An 18562-nucleotide genomic window follows, 5' to 3' on the forward strand; every position below is an offset into this window, starting at 1 on the left:
TCCATCGCGGCTGGCTCCAGTGATGGCAACGGAACCGACGTCAGGGAATCCTCTGCCAGCGCCTCCTGGCCCGAGGCCTTGGTCCCTATCCGCAACTGGAGGAGCTGCTCCATCAAGTCCTCCAGTTCAGTCTGCAGGAGACCGGTCCCATCTGTGGAGATCTGGCTACTGTGCTCGTCCGGGTAGCAGGGGGAGTCCTCGGCTTCAACCCCGCATTCTGGGTCTGAGCAACTGGCCATGGCGTCCTCCACGTGGGTCACTTCCTGGTCTCTTTCCCACTCTCTCCTTCGTGGGCGGTTTCGTTTCTTGTTTCTCCGCCCTCCATTGAGGATCAGGAGCCGGATCTCGGCTGCTGACGGACACGTCCTCAAGGTACAGAAATATTTAGACTGGGCGGCCATTATCTTTCACGCTCTTCAGCTTGCTCACGCCCACTTCCACGCCGTTCTTCTTCTCCTGCGCTCCTCGTGGCGCTGCAATGGCAGCAGTTTTGGCGGGAATCTTGCGGCAGATAGCAATACACAGTCTTTGCAATAAATCACAGTTCAAACACGTTTCCAACACGTTTCCAAGGCACACATGACCTGCTTCTCAGGCTTAAGTACGATCCTGTTCGTGACGCCAAGTTGGAGCGCCCCCAGACACAGGGCCATGAGTTCTCGGTACCGGGCCTCTCGGGTTCGGTTCTGAGGCTGTCATGGTGGCTAGACCCAGTCCGTGACCCTGCTAAGGGGTGTCCAATGAAGGTGGTGCAGTTTGTCAGGGATTTGTGACGCCACCTGTGGTCTTCAGTCAGGGTGACCGACGCTGCTCTGGGGTCCGCTGGGGTGATGGAATAGTAGCCAGATGGTATACCTTCCCACAGGTGAAGTATGTCCGCAGGGCTTCCCAGTAAGGTGGATGGTGATGGTGTGAGGTGCAGTCAATAACGAGGACACAGGAATGCAGTCTCTTTACCTCTTTACTGAAGACTTCAAGATCCTCAATACAGAGCATGGTTAACAGGGCTGGCTGAGACCGGCCGGTCCGATGGGCACATCCAGAGTTCCCTTTGCAGGTGGAAATCGTTGCCTACCAATAGCACCTGTGTGTTGTAGTGCTACCCTGCTGAGCATTCGGAATAGTCCTCACAACTTCTGTTCACGTTCGTTCGTTCTTTCTAATTCGTTCCAGATCTTTCTAGTTCAACGTCCCCCAGGTATGTTATGGCTAGGACGCACCCGTTTGACGGGAAGGCTCGGAGCTCTTCCGGGACCCTAGAGATGCCCCTCTCCACGCGTTGCCCCCTATGTCTGCTTAGGTGTTTAGGTGAGACAGCCAACCTATAATTAACTGTCCTGCGGAGTTTGAAGTAATGCCTAGAGTCAGTTACGCGCCTCAGTAGGATGTTGCCGTTCTCTGGGCACGACTCCTACTGGCTCTCCTTTGTGCTTGATCTCGTTTCTCACTGTTCCACAATATCCTTCGCTTCGTGTCTCTTTCTTGGGATACCGCCGCGGGGTGTGCAGGCGCGGTTCCGTAGCGTTCTATTCTGGTCGCTAGGTGCCTGCCAGGTTCCCCGCCTGACAAGGACCCCCCTGAATCTTCTCCCCGCAACACCCCCTGCCACGGGATGTTGCCTGAATCCAACCCAGTCAGCTTCTGACTAACTTCCTATCCAACCCCTAGTTTTACCAGTGTGAGGAGTGGCCTAATAAATAAAACCCTTTGCTCCCCCTAGTGGCCGGAGTGTGAAGTGTACTGTGTGCTGGTGATACCTGGTCAGAAGAACTCCTTTAGTGCCATCAGACGTACCATCACTCCCCTTAGCGGCAGAGCGTCATACTGCAACGACCAGGTCTCTGGGGCGCTGCAGTATGATGGGTCCACAGCTCCTCTATGCACAGTATGATGGGTCCACAGCTCCTCTATGCACAGTATGATGGGTCCACATCCTCTATGCACAGTATGATGGGTCCACAGCTCCTCAATGCACAGTATGATGGGTCCACAGCTCCTCTATGCACAGTATGATGGCTCCACAGCTCCTCTATGCACAGTATGATGGCTCCACAGCTCCTCAATGCACAGTATGATGGGTCCACAGCTCCTCTATGCACAGTATGATGGGTCCACAGCTCTTCTATGCACAATATGATGGGTCCACATCCTCTATGCAAAGTATGATGGGTCCACAGCTCCTCTATGCACAGTGTGATGGGTCCACAGTTCCTCTATGCACAGTGTGATGGGTTCACAGCTCCTCTACGCACAGTATGATGGGTCCACATCCTCTATGCACAGTATGATGTGCCCATAGCTCCTCTCTTCACAGTATGATGGGTCCACATCCTCTATGCACAGTATGATGTGCCCATACCTCCTCTCTTCACAGTATGATGGGTCCACAGCTCCTCTATGCACAGTATGATGGGTCCACAGCTCCTCTATGCACAGTATGATGGGTCCACATCCTCTATGCACAGTATGATGGGTCCACAGCTCCTCAATGCATAGTATGATGGGTCCACAGCTCCTCTATGCACAGTATGATGGCTCCACAGCTCCTCTATGCACAGTATGATGGCTCCACAGCTCCTCAATGCACAGTATGATGGGTCCACAGCTCCTCTATGCACAGTATGATGGGTCCACAGCTCTTCTATGCACAATATGATGGGTCCACATCCTCTATGCAAAGTATGATGGGTCCACAGCTCCTCTATGCACAGTGTGATGGGTCCACAGTTCCTCTATGCACAGTGTGATGGGTTCACAGCTCCTCTACGCACAGTATGATGGGTCCACATCCTCTATGCACAGTATGATGTGCCCATAGCTCCTCTCTTCACAGTATGATGGGTCCACATCCTCTATGCACAGTATGATGTGCCCATACCTCCTCTCTTCACAGTATGATGGGTCCACAGCTCCTCTATGCACAGTGTGATGGGTTCACAGCTCCTCTATGCACAGTCTGATGGGTCCACATCCTCTATGCACAGTATGATGTGCCCATAGCTCCTCTCTTCACAGTATGATGGGTCCATAGCTCCTCTACTGTCAAACTACAAGCTTTATTTAAAATAAAAAAACATCATGTAATCCACCTAATCCAGGATTCTGATGAGTCCACCGGCAAAGTGTGAATGAACCAATGCGATGTCATCATGCTGGCGTACAGAAGTCTCTGTGCTGCACAATGACGTAAACGCGACAGGACTCTAAAGTCCTGTGTGTTCGCCGGTGCCTTGGCCAGTGTACCACCCTGCCATTCTGTAAGCTACAGACTTAAAGCAACATGTGGTTTACAAAATGGATAGCAGTAGTGGAATTTTGTTCCTGTTTTCCAGTACATGATATACGATACGATACGATACGATACGATACACTTTATTGATCCCGTGGGAAATTATGGTATCACAGCAGCACAACTTACATCATAAGAATCATAAAATGAATTACTTAAATGACATGACAGTTTGTTGACAGAAGGACATTATACATTAGAATAGGACATACACAGCGGGTGAACTGAAAAAGAGAAGAAATAAAGTAGACAATCACCTTTATGATTTAGCCCTAATGTTATTGTTGTATATCCCCATAGCAGTTGGCACAAACGATTTCCTATATTTTTCCTTCTTACACCTCAGAAGTATTAGCCGGTTACTGAAGGTGCTCTTCTGTCTCATGAATAGCTCATATAGTGGATGTGCATTATTGTTCATAATTGCCCTACACTTTCTCAGAGTTCTTCTCTCCACAACCTCCTCAAGAGAGTCCAGATTGCAGCCGACAGCAGGGCTTGCCTTTTTGATAAGCTTATTCAGCTTATTAGCATCAGAGGCCCGCACACTATTACCCCAGCATATGATTGCAAAAAAGATATGGTAAAACCAATGGTGTTGTTCAAAAGTACAACTCATCCTGCAATAAAACAAGTGCTCACATGGCCATATTGATAGAAAAATAATAAAGTTATAGCTCTGGGAAGAAGGGGGCAAAAAACAAAAACATAAAAATGTAAAAGGTCTGCAGCGTGAAGGGGTTAAAAACTGGGCACAAGCATAACCTAATACTGTCCCTAACTACTACTGCATCCTGTCCCTACGCTAAGCATAGCAGAAATAAAAAAATAACAGGTTCAAATGGAGGAGTAGGTGAACATGGCAGTATAAGCGGGAGAGACAAGGAAAGAGTAATCCAAACTTTTTTTATCCAAAGTTTTTTTTTAATGGAACTGACATAAAACAACCTAGAAATAACAAAACTAGCTAGCAATCTGGAACCTGGAGGCATAGGACCAAGTGGAGAAAAAGGTGGACGTGGCGGTATAGGTTTAAAAGACAAGGGAGGAGTAATCCAACTGTTTTTTAAGGCACTAGCCTAAAACAGCTTACAATTAACAAAACTCAAACTCGCAGTTTAGAACTAATAAGAGTAGGACCTATTGGAGGAAGAGATTGACGTGGTGGCATAGGTTGAAGAGACATTGGAGGTGTAATCCAACACTGTTTTTTGTTATTTTTGCATTTTTTTAATTTTTTTCAGGATTTTTTTTTATTTGTTGTTTCTTTTTTTAATGGCACTGACTTAAAACAACCTACAATTAACAAAACTCAAATTAGAAATCTGGAACCAGGAGGTGTAAGTCCAAGTGGAAGAACAGCATGACTTGGCGGTATAGGTTGAAGAGGCAATGGAGGAGTAATTCAACACTACTTTTTGTATTGTTTGTATTTTTTTCACATTTTTTTTTAGGGAACTACCTTAAAAGAACATAGAATGAACCCAAAATAAACTAACAAGCTACATCCAAGGGGCAGAGGTCAAACTGGAGTAGGTAGACATGGAGGTGTAGGTGGAAGAGGTGGGGGAGGAGGTAGCCAACACAGTTTTTTGGGCTTTTTTGTTTGTGGAACAGGCACTCAAATAAAACCAATGGCAGTTGAAGACTGGCTGGATGCTGCTGGTATAGTTCTTTAGTCATCCATAGATACGGATAAGTCCTGTGGGATCCACGGCTGGTTCATTTTCAGAAATGTTACCTTCCCCATGTTGGATATTAACAGGCAGATGCACCTGTATGTGATTATACCCCCTGCAATGATAAATATACGTTCCATCAGAACACTTGCCGCAGGGCAGGCCAGCAAATCCAAGGCATAAAGGGCAAGTTCAGGCCATGTGTCTAATTTGGAAAATGGGGCAGACCCATCAGTAAGCACGTGAAGACGTGTGAACATATACTCTTCCATCATGTTGCTGAAATGCTTCCTCCTGCTTATACGTACCATAACAAATGATGTTGCTGGATGTTGTGGCGTGCTGAGAACATTTTGCCACATTTCAGCCCTGCCTTTCGAGGGGCTGGCGATGCCTCAGCTACGTTGGTGACTTCCTCCTCCACCTCTGCCTTGTTCTTTCATTGAGCCCTGACTGTAAGTTGGGAAAACCAATAGTAGTTTCTCTACCAGCGTGTTTTTGTAGTCACACATTTTGCAATCCTGCTCCGGTGACAGAAGTAATGATGGTACGTTGTCCTTTTAGTGTGGATCCAGCAGGGTGGCCACCAAGTAATCAGCACTGGTAAAAATAGGAGCAATTTGTCGATTGTAAAGCAGGCACAGTGGCATGTATTGAATCTAGTGATGAGCGTGCACTAAAATGCTCGGGTGCTCGTTGCTCGAGTTGAGCAATTTGTAATACTCAGGTACTCAACCCGAGCAACGAGCCCAATGTAAGTCTATGGGAGACCCGAGTATTTTTAACGCGATCCCCCTGGGGTCCTTTTAAGGTCTAAAGATGTCTAAAAATGATGGAAACACTGCTCAAATAACACAGGAACATAATGGGGATCACCTCTGGAAGCATTCCTGACTCCTAAGTCACAGCTGTAAGCAATGTTGTCAGAGTTTCACACCATTTTTACAGGTGCACCAAAAAACATACAAAACCAAAACCAAAATGGATTTTGCTGGGAAATATGTTAAGGAACATCATTTCCAGGGTAATGACCTGTATATAAGGCAAAATAATTAACCCCAAACAAACAAAAATGTTCGTCCACCATCGCGTTTTTTTCAAATTTAACAGTGATTTCAACCAATAAAAATACATTCACCAAGAAATGTCATTGTAGCATTTAACAACACTAGCTGGCCATGTGGTGATTGTGAGACATAAGCAGACCCATCTTGTTCCATTTATGAAGGAGGGACTGTTAAAGTCACAGAGCCTATTTTTAGAGGGGCATCAGGAAGGCATTAATACTCTTAAAGGGCCATTATTAAACAGTGGGTCTCCTATACTGTTAATGCCTATGCAGTGAGTGGCCGGGCTGCCAACAATTAGGAAGCACCTCAATAGCCCTTTCACGAGATGTACAGGAGGGCCTCCTGAAAAAATGTTGCATTGAATGCAAGACCTGCTCTGCACCAAAGTTACATGCACCCAGGCCCGGACTGGCCCACAGGAGAACCGCAACGACTATCATGAAGTACAATATGTCGCGAAAAAACAATATCAGAATCACTGGGATCCGTTGAAACATTTCAGAATTATTATCTCATAAAGTGACAGTGGTTAGAATTATAAAAATTGGCCTGGTCACTAACGTGCAAACCACCTTCGGGTGTAAATGGGTTAATAGGCAATAGGGATATATTTCTTCATATCACTGTAAGACATTTCACTTTCTGAGTTTACGATTGGTGCCTGTCCCCTGTATGTGTCTGTGTCATTGTCTACGATACATGAATGTGGTTAACATGTTAGTTCTTGCACTGCAGGTGGATCTGTGGCAGCCCAGCAGTTTCAGCAACATCCTAAATAACACCATCACTGATGTTCACATATCTAATATCAGCTCTGAGGCTTTGCTGACATACCTGAGAAAAGCCAATGTGCAGCACAGGTAAGGGCATGTGCAAAACTAATAGATAATTCATATAAGTTATTTATCAAAGAAAAAAAGGCAGATCTTTCCTCTCCATTACACCGCCGCTTTAGGCTGCCGTCACACTATCAGTATTTGGTCAGTATTTTACCTCAGTATTTGTAAGCCAAAACCAGGAGTGGGTGATAATTACAGAAGTGGTGCATATGTTTTTATCATACTTTTCCTCTAATTGTTCCACTCCTGGTTTTAGCTTACAAATACTGAGGTAAAATACTGACCAAATACTGATAGTGTGACGGCAGCCTTAGGCTACTTTCACACTTCCGTTTTCGTGGTGCAGTAAAATGGAGAGAGAGAAATTTTTCCCAGACTTGAAAATCCTTCCGGGCATGCTCAGAAGGGAAAAACTGGATCCGTTGATGGATTCCTGTGTGTGACGGTCAGCGACAGATCCTGCGTCCATAGGTTTCCATTGTAGCCGATGACGGCCAGCGCAGGATGCGTCGCTGACCAATTTTTCGACGTGCACAAAAAACGTTACAATGAATGTTTTCTCTGCACGACGGACCGCTATTTTATGACGGATCCAGTGCACGACTGATGAAACGGATGGCTATTCATCACAATCCATCGCTAATACAAGTCTATGGGAAAATGCAGGATCCTGCATTCTCAGAAATCGACGGATTGTGACGGATCTGAAAAGACGGAAGTGTGAAAGTAGCTTTGCTCGTGTATAAATCAATTATTTTGATTTTAGTTTCTTAAACTGAGCATGCTCCAATTTTTTTGAGATCCAATTAGCTGGATCAGCTAGTCGGATCCATCGAAAAAAAACAGATCCGTCGCATCAGTTTTTCACAATCTGCGACGGATCCGTTTTTTTCAACATTTGACGGATTGTGACTGATGGCAAAAAACTGATGTGTGAAAGCAGACTTAGAGATTAACATTGCCAAACTAGTCTGACAACTAAACACTTCACCGTCTATGGATTTGTACATGAAGAGCCTGCTGTGGGCGTTGTTAGCTTGCTTCCTCAGCTCTGCTTCATTCTAAATCTAAAAGCTCTGAGTGTGTGCGAACGGTTGCACCCAGTAAACTAAGTGATACATCTTTGGATTCAGCGTCTCTTCACCTACAACATGCTGCACTCAGATGAAGTAGCAAAAACCTGCTGACAGATTGCCTTACACTACGCTCTGCTTTTTTCAGTAGTCCCAAGAGCATAAATGGAGTTGAGGTTGGGCATGCAGCTTGCTGCTCCATTTTGTAACAGGCATAAAAGTTTCCCATCAGAGCTAAAAATTCCCCCTTCTGCCAACTGGTGCGGGTCTGACTGGTCAGACACCCACCGATCACCAATCAGCAAGTTATCACCTATCCTACTTTATTTTCACTGGACAACCAATTTAAGTATTCTTATATTTTGAACAGTAAATGACAAAATAATTCTATAAATTAAAAGATTGTAAACAAAAAATAAATGTTTGTGCTGTTTATGCACAAGTTTTACCTCCCAGGAAGGTTTACTGCTTATATTGTAGAACACTCTGCCTGAAATACAGACTGAATTAACAGCGACAAAATTGATTCAATGTTCCAGTATGTGCAGCTTTTTTCTCTGAGTAATTAAACAAAGAATATACCTGAATTAGAAAGGAAGACTGAGGAAATAAATCAATATATTTTAAGTGTTTGTGTACAATATGTTCTACTGAGTAGAATAGATTATTTCATTTAATCTTTTATTGTAAAACTTATGTAACTTTACATTGTCATCAATATTATATGAGAAAATTGTAAAATGAGTTTACTTTTTGGATCTTTTATGATACCTTTCGGATTAACCAGAAAATCTTTGTAGATTAATTTGAAATTTGGAGCCCAGGACACAGAGACCACTGAGGTCATAGATAGCATATAGCTGATATAAGGCCTCTAGAAGGTGAAAGGACCACATTGATTCCTGCATTCTCATGGGTGGTAAAAACAATTTCTACTTGCTTCAGCCCACAGTGGGCCTCTGATGTCCTTGGTGCAAAATTTGGACCTGGGCCCACACAACCATGTTGGTCAGATGCATGCATTGGTCAGATGTAGCATTCTACATTCCATGTTGGTCAGATGTATCATTCTAGATACTATAAAGACATATCTGTTCACCCTCCATGTAAGAATGTCCCCAAACGGGCACCTTTCTGTAATAATGTCCCCCGTCCTGGCCCCTTCTTGTAATAATGTCCCCTGTGCTAGTTTCTTCGTGTAATAATTCCCCCCATCATGGTCCCTTTTCCTTAACCTTTTTCTGGCATATGACTTACTATCCCGTCGAGATGGTATGGGCCCATATGACCACCAACGGGTTAGTACGTCATCACCGGGGGAGCGCGGCCGATCGGGGCCAGGTGTCAGCTGACTATCACAGCTGACATCTGGCACATTAACCCCCGGAACACTGCGATCAAACATGATCGCAGCATTCCGGCGGCATAGGGAAGCATTGTGCAGGGAGGGGGCTCCGTGAGTGCTTCCCTGAGACCCTCAGAGCAACGCGATGTGATCGCGTTGCTCCGAGGGTCTCCCACCTCCTCCTCCGTGCAGGCCCTTGATCCAAAATGGCCACGGGGCTCCTTCCGGGTCCTGCAGGGTGGTGGCTTGCAAGCACTTGCTCAGAGCAGGCGCCAGCAAGCCTCCTGCAGTGCCTGTCAGATCGCTGATCTGACACCGTGCACGGCAAAGTGTCAGATCAGCGATCTGACACTATTAGGGTTGAGCGAAACGGGTCGAAATTGTTCAAAAGTCGCCGACTTTTGGCAAGGTCGGGTTTCATGAAACCCGACCCGACCCCAGTGGGGGGTCGGCCATGAAGTCGGCGATCTTTTGAATCTGGAATCGGAATTCCGATCCCGATTCCCGATATGTTTAAGATATCGGGAATTGGTATCGGAATTCAGATTAAAGTGTAAAATATAGAATTAAAATAAAAAATATTGCAATACTTACCCTCTGACGCGCCCTGGTACTAACCGGCAGCCTTCCTCCTTCGAATCCGCGCTTCTAGGACCTTGCCGTGACGTCGCGGTGACGTCGCGGCTTGTGATTGGCCGCGCGGCCGCCCATGTGACCGCTCGCGCGGCCAATCACAAGCCGCGACGTCACCCGCGACGTCACCGAAGGTCCTGGAAGGGCTGATTCTTAGGAAGGAAGGCTGTCGGAAGGAAGCAGGGCGCTTCCGAGGGTGAGTATATACCTAATAGGAATATACTCACCCTCGGAAGCGCCCTGCTTCCTTCCGACAGCCTTCCTTCCTAAGAATCAGCCCTTCCAGGACCTTCGGTGACGTCGCGGGTGACGTCGCGGCTTGTGATTGGCCGCGCGAGCGGTCACATGGGCGGCCGCGCGGCCAATCACAAGCCGCGACGTCACCCGCGACGTCACCGAAGGTCCTGGAAGGCTGATTCTAAGGAAGGAAGGTTCCCGGTTAGTACCAGGGCGCGTCAGAGGGTAAGTATAAGGATATTTTTTATTTTAATTCTATATTTTACACTTAAATATGGATCCCAGGGCCTGAAGGAGAGTTTCCGCTCCTTCAGACCCTGGGAACCATGGAAACCCAATGCACTGCATTGGGTTTCGAGTTTCGGCCGACCCCGACCCCGACTTTTTTATAGGATCGGCCGATTTCACTCGACCCGACTTTTCCAAAAGTCGGGTTTCGTGAAACCCGACCCGATCCTATAAAAGTGAAGGTCGCTCAACCCTAGACACTATATAGTCAAAGTAAACAAGTAAAAAAAAAATATTTACATGTGTAAAAAAAAAATCCTAAATAAAGAAAAAAATATATATTGTTCCAATAAATAAATTTCTTTATCTAAATAAAAAAACCAATAAGAGTACACATATTTAGTTTCGCCGCATCTGTAACGACCCGACCTATAAAACTGTCCCACTAGTTAACACCTTCAGTGAACACCGTTAAAAAAAAAAAAAAAAAAATCAGGCAAAAAACAATGCTTTATTATCATACCGCCAAACAAAATGTGAAATAACACGCGATCAAAAGAGGGATATAAAAAAACATGGGACCGCTGAAAACGTCATCTTGTCCCGCAAAAAAAATGAGCCGCCATACAGCATCATCAGAAAAAAATAAAAAGTTATAGTCCTCAGAATAAAGCGATGCAAAAATAATTTTTTTTTATATAAAATAGTTTTTATCGTATAAAAGCGCGAAAACATAAAACATGATATAAATGAGGTATCGCTGTAATCGTACTGACCCGAAGAATAAAACTGCTTTATCAATTTTACCAAACGTGGAACAGTATAAACTCCCCCCCAAAAAAAGAAGTTCATGAATTACTGGTTTTTGGTAATTCTGCTTCACAAAAATTGGAATAAAAAGCGATCAAAAACTGTCACGTGCCCGAAAATGGTACCAATAAAAAGTCCCGCAAAAAACAAGACCTCACATGACTCTGTGGACCAAAATATGAAAAAATTATAGCTCTCAAAATGTGGAGACGCAAAAACAATTTTTTGCAAAAAAAAGCGTCTTTTAGTGTGTGACTGCTGCCAATCATAAAAATCCGCTAAAAAACCCACTATAAATAGTAAATCAAAGCCCCCATCATCACCTTAGTTAGGGAAAAATAACAAAATAAAAAAATGTATTTATTTCCATTTTCCCATTAGGATTAGAGTTAGAGTTAGGGTTTGGGCTAAAGTTAGGGTTGGGGCTAAAGTTAGAGATGGGGCTAATTTTAGGGATGGGGATAATGTCCCTCATCTTGGCCTTTTCATGTAGCAATGTTGCCCATCTTGGTATATTGTCCCCTATCCTGGGCCCCTTCCTGGTATAATGTCCCATGTCCTGATCCCCTTACTGTAATAATGTCCCCCATCCTGGCATTTTCTGTACCTATGTCCCTCATCCTAATATAATGTCACCCATCCAATAACAATGTCCTCCATCATGGCGCCTTTGCGGTATAATGTCCCACATCCTATAACAATGTCCCTCACCCTGGGCATCTTCGTGGTATAATGAACTCCATCCTGATATAATGACCCCCATCTTGGGCCAATTCCTGGTGTAATGTACTTCTTCCTGAACCCCTTCATAGTATAATGACCCCTGTCCTGTATAATGCACCCCTTTCTGATCCCCTTTCTTTTATAATGTCCCACATTGTGGGCCCCTTTCTGGTATAATGTGAATTTTATCGCTCTTTTCCAACACACTAAGAAAAAAAGATTCTTCTCACCTTCCTCTGCTCCCATTACATGTTGTATCCTTTTTTATAGCCTGCAGCTGATGTCGGTGTGCCAGCTAAAGACATCAGTTGCCGGCCTCTGATTGGCTGCTGACACGTTTTACAGTGCATGGAGCCAGTAGGTCTCTACGCCGTCATACACATCAGCTGAATGTATGTCATCAGATGCACATTCACGTGAAATAGGCGCTGTCATCGCCCCTCTTCCCTGTCAGCTACTCCTTCATTCTCACAGACATGGAATCAAAAACTGCAGCTGCATCTCCCTCCTCCTTATTTACTTTCTATTGTACAATCCTATACCGCATTCCAAATTATTATGCAAATGCTATTTTTCTCTGATTTTCCTACTGTAAATGGTTGATACAAATGAGTCAGTATAATGTTCAAATTATCAACCTATAGCGTATAAATTAAATTTTACTGGATAAACCTCCCAATGATAACAGTATTTAAAAAAATGGAAAATGCACTGTTCCAAATTATTATGCACAACAGTGTTCAATTTGCAATGTTAAGAGGTCACACTTACTGAAATCAAATCCATTACAATCAAAAATATCTTAACAGCAGGGCCGGACTGAGCATCGGGCACTTCTGGCAAATGCCAGAAGGGCCAGTGCCTGTAGTGGGCCGCTCGATCCGCCCTGGCCCGGATTGCTAATCTGCCACCTCTTGGGGGGCCGCCAGCCCATTTTCCAGCTGCCGGCCCTTTAACTTTTTCAGGCACCTAGTGGTGCAGCATGTCGAGGGAGGGGGCGGGACGAGCACATGTAACTGCAGCCATGGCCAGCCTCAGCGATGTGCACGCAGTGGTGAGAGGGCAGCTCCTGGCACACAACTTATAGAAGAGGAGGAGGGTGCATTACTTAAACCATGATCGCAGGCAGCATCCTCCTCCTCTGTATGCAGATCTCTGAATCTGACCGATCTGCCAGGACCTGGAGGGGGAGGAGCATCAGCGTGCAGAGCAGCAGTGCAGCACAGGACAGCAGGACAAGATGAGAGAACTGCAGGTTACAGTATGTGAGTATTCCTATGTATGTGGTTTTGCTTTTCTGTGCATCTTTTTCAGTGTGTGTTTTGCAGTGTGTGTGTGAACATGCATGCATGTATGTGTGAGTGTGCTTGTGTATTTTCCAATGTGTGTGTCTTTTGCAGTGTGTGCGAATGTGTAGGTATGTCTTTTGCAATGTGTGTGAACATGTATGTGTGTGTTGTGCAATGTGTGTGTGCGTGCATGTGTGTTTATTTTCCAATGTGTGCTTGTGTTTTGCAGTGTGGGTAAACGTGCATGTATGTTTTCATATATATATGTGTATGTGTAGGCAACTCATAATCTCACTTTCAAATATCACATATGTAACGTATATATATCTGCCCCAGCATAACCTGTGTGGCGTATACACGTCGGCCCTGGCATGTCACATGTGGCAGATTCTCGTCAGCCCCAGTGTGTCCCATGTGGCGGGTACTCATCGGTGTGTCCCATGTGGCAGATACGCGTCGGCCTTGGTGTGTCCCATGTGGCGGATACTCTACGGCCCCGGTGTGTCCCATGTGGCGGGTACTCATCGGTGTGTCCCATGTGGCAGATACGCGTCGGCCCCAGTGTGTCCCATGTGGCGGGTACTCTTCGGTGTGTCCCATGTGGCAGATACGCGTCGGCCTTGGTGTGTCCCATGTGACGGATACTCTACGGCCCCAGTGTGTCCCATGTGGCGGGTACTCGTCGGCGTGTCCGGTGTGGTGGGTATTCGTCGACCCCGGCATGTCCCGAGTGGTGTGTTCATGTCCGCCTCAGCGTTACCCGTGTGGTGTGTACATGTCCGCCTCAGCGTGTCCCGTTTGGTGTGTACATGTCCGCCTCAGCGTGTCCCGTGTGGTGTGTACATGGTGGCCTCAGCGTGACCCGTGTGGTGTGTACATGTCCGCCTCAGCTTGTCCCGTGTGGTGTGTACATGGCGGCCTCAGCGTGTCCCGTGTGGTGTGTACATGGCGGCCTTGGCGTGTCCTGAGTGGTGTGTACATGGTGGCCTCAGCGTGACCCGTGTGGTGTGTACATGTCCGCCTCAGCGTTACCCATGTGGTGTGTACATGTCCGCCTCAGCATGACCCGTGTGGTGTGTACATGTCTGCCTCAGCGTGTCCCGTGTAGTGTGTACATGTCCGCCTCAGCGTGTCCTGTGTGGTGTGTACATGTCTGCCTCAGCGTGTCTCGTGTGGTGTGTACATGTCCGCCTCAGCGTGTCCTGTGTGGTGTGTACATGTCTGCCTCAGCGTGTCCCGTGTGGTGTGTACATGTCCGCCTCAGCGTGTCCTGTGTGGTGTGTACAAGTCTGCCTCAGCGTGTCCCGTGTAGTGTGTACATGTCCGCCTCAGCGTGTCCTGTGTGGTGTGTACATGTCTGCCTCAGCGTGTCTCGTGTGGTGTGTACATGTCCGCCTCAGCGTGTCCTGTGTGGTGTGTACATGTCCGCCTCAGCGTGTCCTGTGTGGTGTGTACATGTCCGCCTCAGCGTGTCCTGTGTGGTGTGTACATGTCTGCCTCAGCGTGTCCCATGTGGTGTGTACATGTCGGCCCCGGCGTGTCCCTTGTGTACATGTCGGCCCCTGTGTGTCCCGTGTGGTGGATACACGTCGCCCCGGCGTGTCCCATGTGATGTAAACGGTATACTTGAAGGGAACCTGTCAGCAGGATTGTGCTGAGTAACCTACACACACAGTGTCAGATCGGTGCCGGCGGTAGCCCCCGCCCTGCAGTCTGATCGCATATGTGATGTGTATATAATTCATTTGTTTAAGGTTATCCTGAAATTCCTAAAAAAAAAGAAAAAAAAATCCATTTGAAAATGGCGCCGGCTGTGCCTATGCAGTGATCCGACAGCTGCTACTGTGCAGGTAGCGCTAATCTTTGTAGAGAAAAAAAAAATTCCTCCTCCAAATGGCGCCGCCTGTGCCTGCGCAGTAGCAGTTATTTGATCGCCTCTATATACACTAATAGCTGCTACGGTGCGCGGGCGCCATTATCAAACAAATTAGTTTTTTTTTAATGAATTTCAGGATTACATCAAACAATTTAAACAAGCACAAAATGGATTCCTTCACCCCAGGTATCATTGTAATCAGTATAGCGGCGCCGACCTGACAGTGTGTGTAGGTTACCATGCACAATCCTGCTGACAGGTTTCCTTTAAGTATATAGCGAGGACTTGTGTATACAGTTAGTCCTCGGGTTACAACGGTCTCGAGTTACATCGTTTCGTGTTACAACGCTTTATACGACGCCTCATTCCGACTTACACGGTTTTGCGTCGTAAGTCGAACTACATGCAACTACGTAGTATCAAAGAACCCAAAAAGATGTAAAAAGCGTAACAAATTTTATTAAATATTATATTCTCACAAATAAATGACAATATTACAGACAAGGGACACGTATAATACATGTACGGCCGACCACTAACACTGCAAGTAACACCACGGGTATAAAGAAAGGGCAATAGCTCAACACTGGCTATGAGGAGCACATAGGTCCATAACTAACTCATAAATAAAGTGCATAGTGCTCCTAAAGTGCATACATATACCTCATATCGCCATATAGCTGTCTTAGTCAAACCTAAAATAGGTAAACATAGGTAAACATAGAAATAGTCACGGCTCTGCCCATCTTACCCAAAACTTGATGGTGCCAGTGTGTGTCCGGAGGCCCTGTAGGATTTATTGCATAGTGGAGTTGTTCCCTGTTACTGTTCAGGTCCATTATAGGGTGTTTCCCTAAAAATAGGCTGTACTGATATGCATCAGTGGCATTTGTATTTACATTCAACTACGTGCAGCATCGGAAGAATAGAGTCCAGTACTGTACACTGTACCCGGTTACACGAGGAAAACGAGTCTCCTGCACGCCATAACACCCTAATTATGTGTTAGGGTAGGTGTTTGGATAGGCTAAGTGTTTGCAGTACTGTACTGTTATTATGGTACAGTACTGTATGAATGTATGGTCCGACTTACATCGAAATTCGGTTTACAACGCTGCGTAAGAACGGATCAATGACGTAAGGCGAGGACTACCTGTATAGCATATAATAAAGTGCTGTCTTTGTATATTTACCTGCTGCGGATCTGCATCAGTCTTCCATGCGTTTTACAGTAGCATGTAAACCTATGGAAAACCAAATCCGCAGTGCACATGCTGCAGAAAAAAAATACTCGGAAACGCAGCGGTGTATTTTCCACAGCATGTCAATTCTTTTTGTGGATCTGCAGCATTTCAGCACCCATTGACTTGCATTGAGTCAGGCACATCCGCAGCAAAACCGCAGATGTAAAAAAGATCTGTGGTTTAGCTGCGGATGAAACGCAGATTGGGAGGAGGGAAGTGTGTGGGCGGTGACTTTTCGTGTATAGTGTGTGCGGGCGGGGTCTGCGGGCTGTCCGTGGGTCTGCGGGGCTGTGCAGCGCTGTCCGGGGGGTCTTTGGGGGTTGTGTGTGTGTGTGGGCATCGTCCGATGGGACTACAAGTCCCATCTGGCTATGCCTGTGACAGTGATTGACACATTAGCCAATAATGGGACATTGATGGGACATATTGTTCATTAATAAACATCGGCCTTGCTATTATATATCTATTCATATATCTATCTACATCTATCCATAGATATATCTATCCATAGATATATGAAGATATATCTATGTATCATTCCTTCTATCTATCTCTTTCCTTCTATCTATTATCTATCTATCTATCTATCTATCTATCTATCTATCTATCTATCTATCTATCTATCTATCTATAATGGGAGTGTGGGTTGGACAAATGTAAAAGAGGAGGTTGGACAAGAAATGACATCACAAATCTTTTTTGTTCAGTAATAGATCTTTATTTAGCTTTCAAAAATGCATCAAATCTGCACCTGGATTTTCTACCAAGAGATGTGGATTCAGTGTGGAAAAATCCACAGGCAAATCCGCAATGTGTGCACATACCTTTATAGTGTAAATACGTATATATAATATGGTGCTGTGTGTATTAGATGGTGTGGACTCTATACTATATGCACAGTCACATCTCTACACTATATAATATACACACCACTCCATACCACACTTTATAACACAGCATATAGTGTGGAGCTCTGTATATAGTGTGGACTCCCCATTACAAAATATATACACAGGCGCAGCGCCAACTAAATAACCATATCACAGCTCCACAGGACATACTACAATATAGTCCACATATTGGTACAGTACACATGTAGTAAATAGTGTGGCACCACTATACACCCACACACATACACACTCTGCACAGTGCCACTTCTCCTGTCCTGAATACTGGGTGTAAGGCCGGGGTCACACTTGTGAGTGCAATGCGAGAAACTCACATCAATACCGGGCACTGCTGCCGGCACTTTGGACCGGAGTGTGTGGCTGCATGTGTTTCTATGCAGCTCAACGCTCCGGTCCGAGTGCCGGCGGCAGTGCCGGGTATTGAGGTGCGATACTCGAGCGAGTTTCTCACAAGTGTGACCCCGGCCTAACGCAGATTTTGTGTGTATGTGTCTTTATTAACTCTTTATGTACCATTGTATTATGCTTATTACTAAACATTGGGCTTGGTATTATCTATCTGTCTATAGATATATCTATTTATAGATCTATATCTCTATCTATATCTCTCATGTATCTATAGATCTAAATATCTATCATCTATCTATAGATCTATCTGTGTTTAAAAATTCTTCAATGGAGTATGTAAATGAAGAGGTTGGACAAGAAATTACATCACAATTCTTTCTTTTTGTCGTCATTAATAGATCTTTATTTAGCTTTCAAAAATGCTTACAAATCTGCATGAAAAAATACATCAAAAACGCTCGGATTTTTACCTGCGTTTTCTGCCAAGAGAGAGAGAATCTGCACGGAAAATTCCACTGGCAAATCCGCAACGTGTGCACATACCCTAATGGTTTATAGGGTTGATGTCAGCTGCGTAATGTCAGCTGCCATCAATCCTTGGTGTAAGTAATGCTGTAAGTAACTACTAACCCAGACCTGGTGAGACCCAGCGACTATGAAGAGCGGTGACGGTAGTAACAATACCGCTCTTCACAGTCGCTGAGCTCAGCGCAAGACCCGGAATATCTGAAGAGCGGTGACGTTACTGAGGTCACCGCTCTTCAGAGTCACCGGGTCTCGTGCTGCGCAGCGGAACCAAAAGTGGCTGTAGGCAAAGTTTATTGAGCATCAGGATGAGGTTCCACAATCCTTTCATTATCTACGAGATCCAGTAGGTAAAGTGGCGGCTTTTCTTGGTACTGCAACTAAAAGCAATAAATAGGACTGAGCTGTAATGCTGGATACAGATGTGATTATATGTTATATAGTCG

At 45.5% G+C, this 18562-nt stretch overlaps 1 protein-coding gene across 1 annotated transcript in view; it reads left to right on the forward strand.

The window, feature by feature from the left end:
* The window catches only part of CPA6 (carboxypeptidase A6), a 304313-nt gene that overhangs the window by 199350 nt on the left and 86401 nt on the right, over positions 1-18562 (forward strand). The window contains exon 3 of the mRNA XM_069731467.1: positions 6774-6898. Within this exon, the coding sequence (XP_069587568.1) occupies positions 6774-6898 (125 nt within the window). The remainder of the gene's footprint in view (positions 1-6773; positions 6899-18562) is intronic.

This window comes from Ranitomeya imitator, chromosome 6 (genome assembly GCF_032444005.1).
Source record: "Ranitomeya imitator isolate aRanImi1 chromosome 6, aRanImi1.pri, whole genome shotgun sequence".
NCBI lineage: Eukaryota > Metazoa > Chordata > Amphibia > Anura > Dendrobatidae > Ranitomeya > Ranitomeya imitator.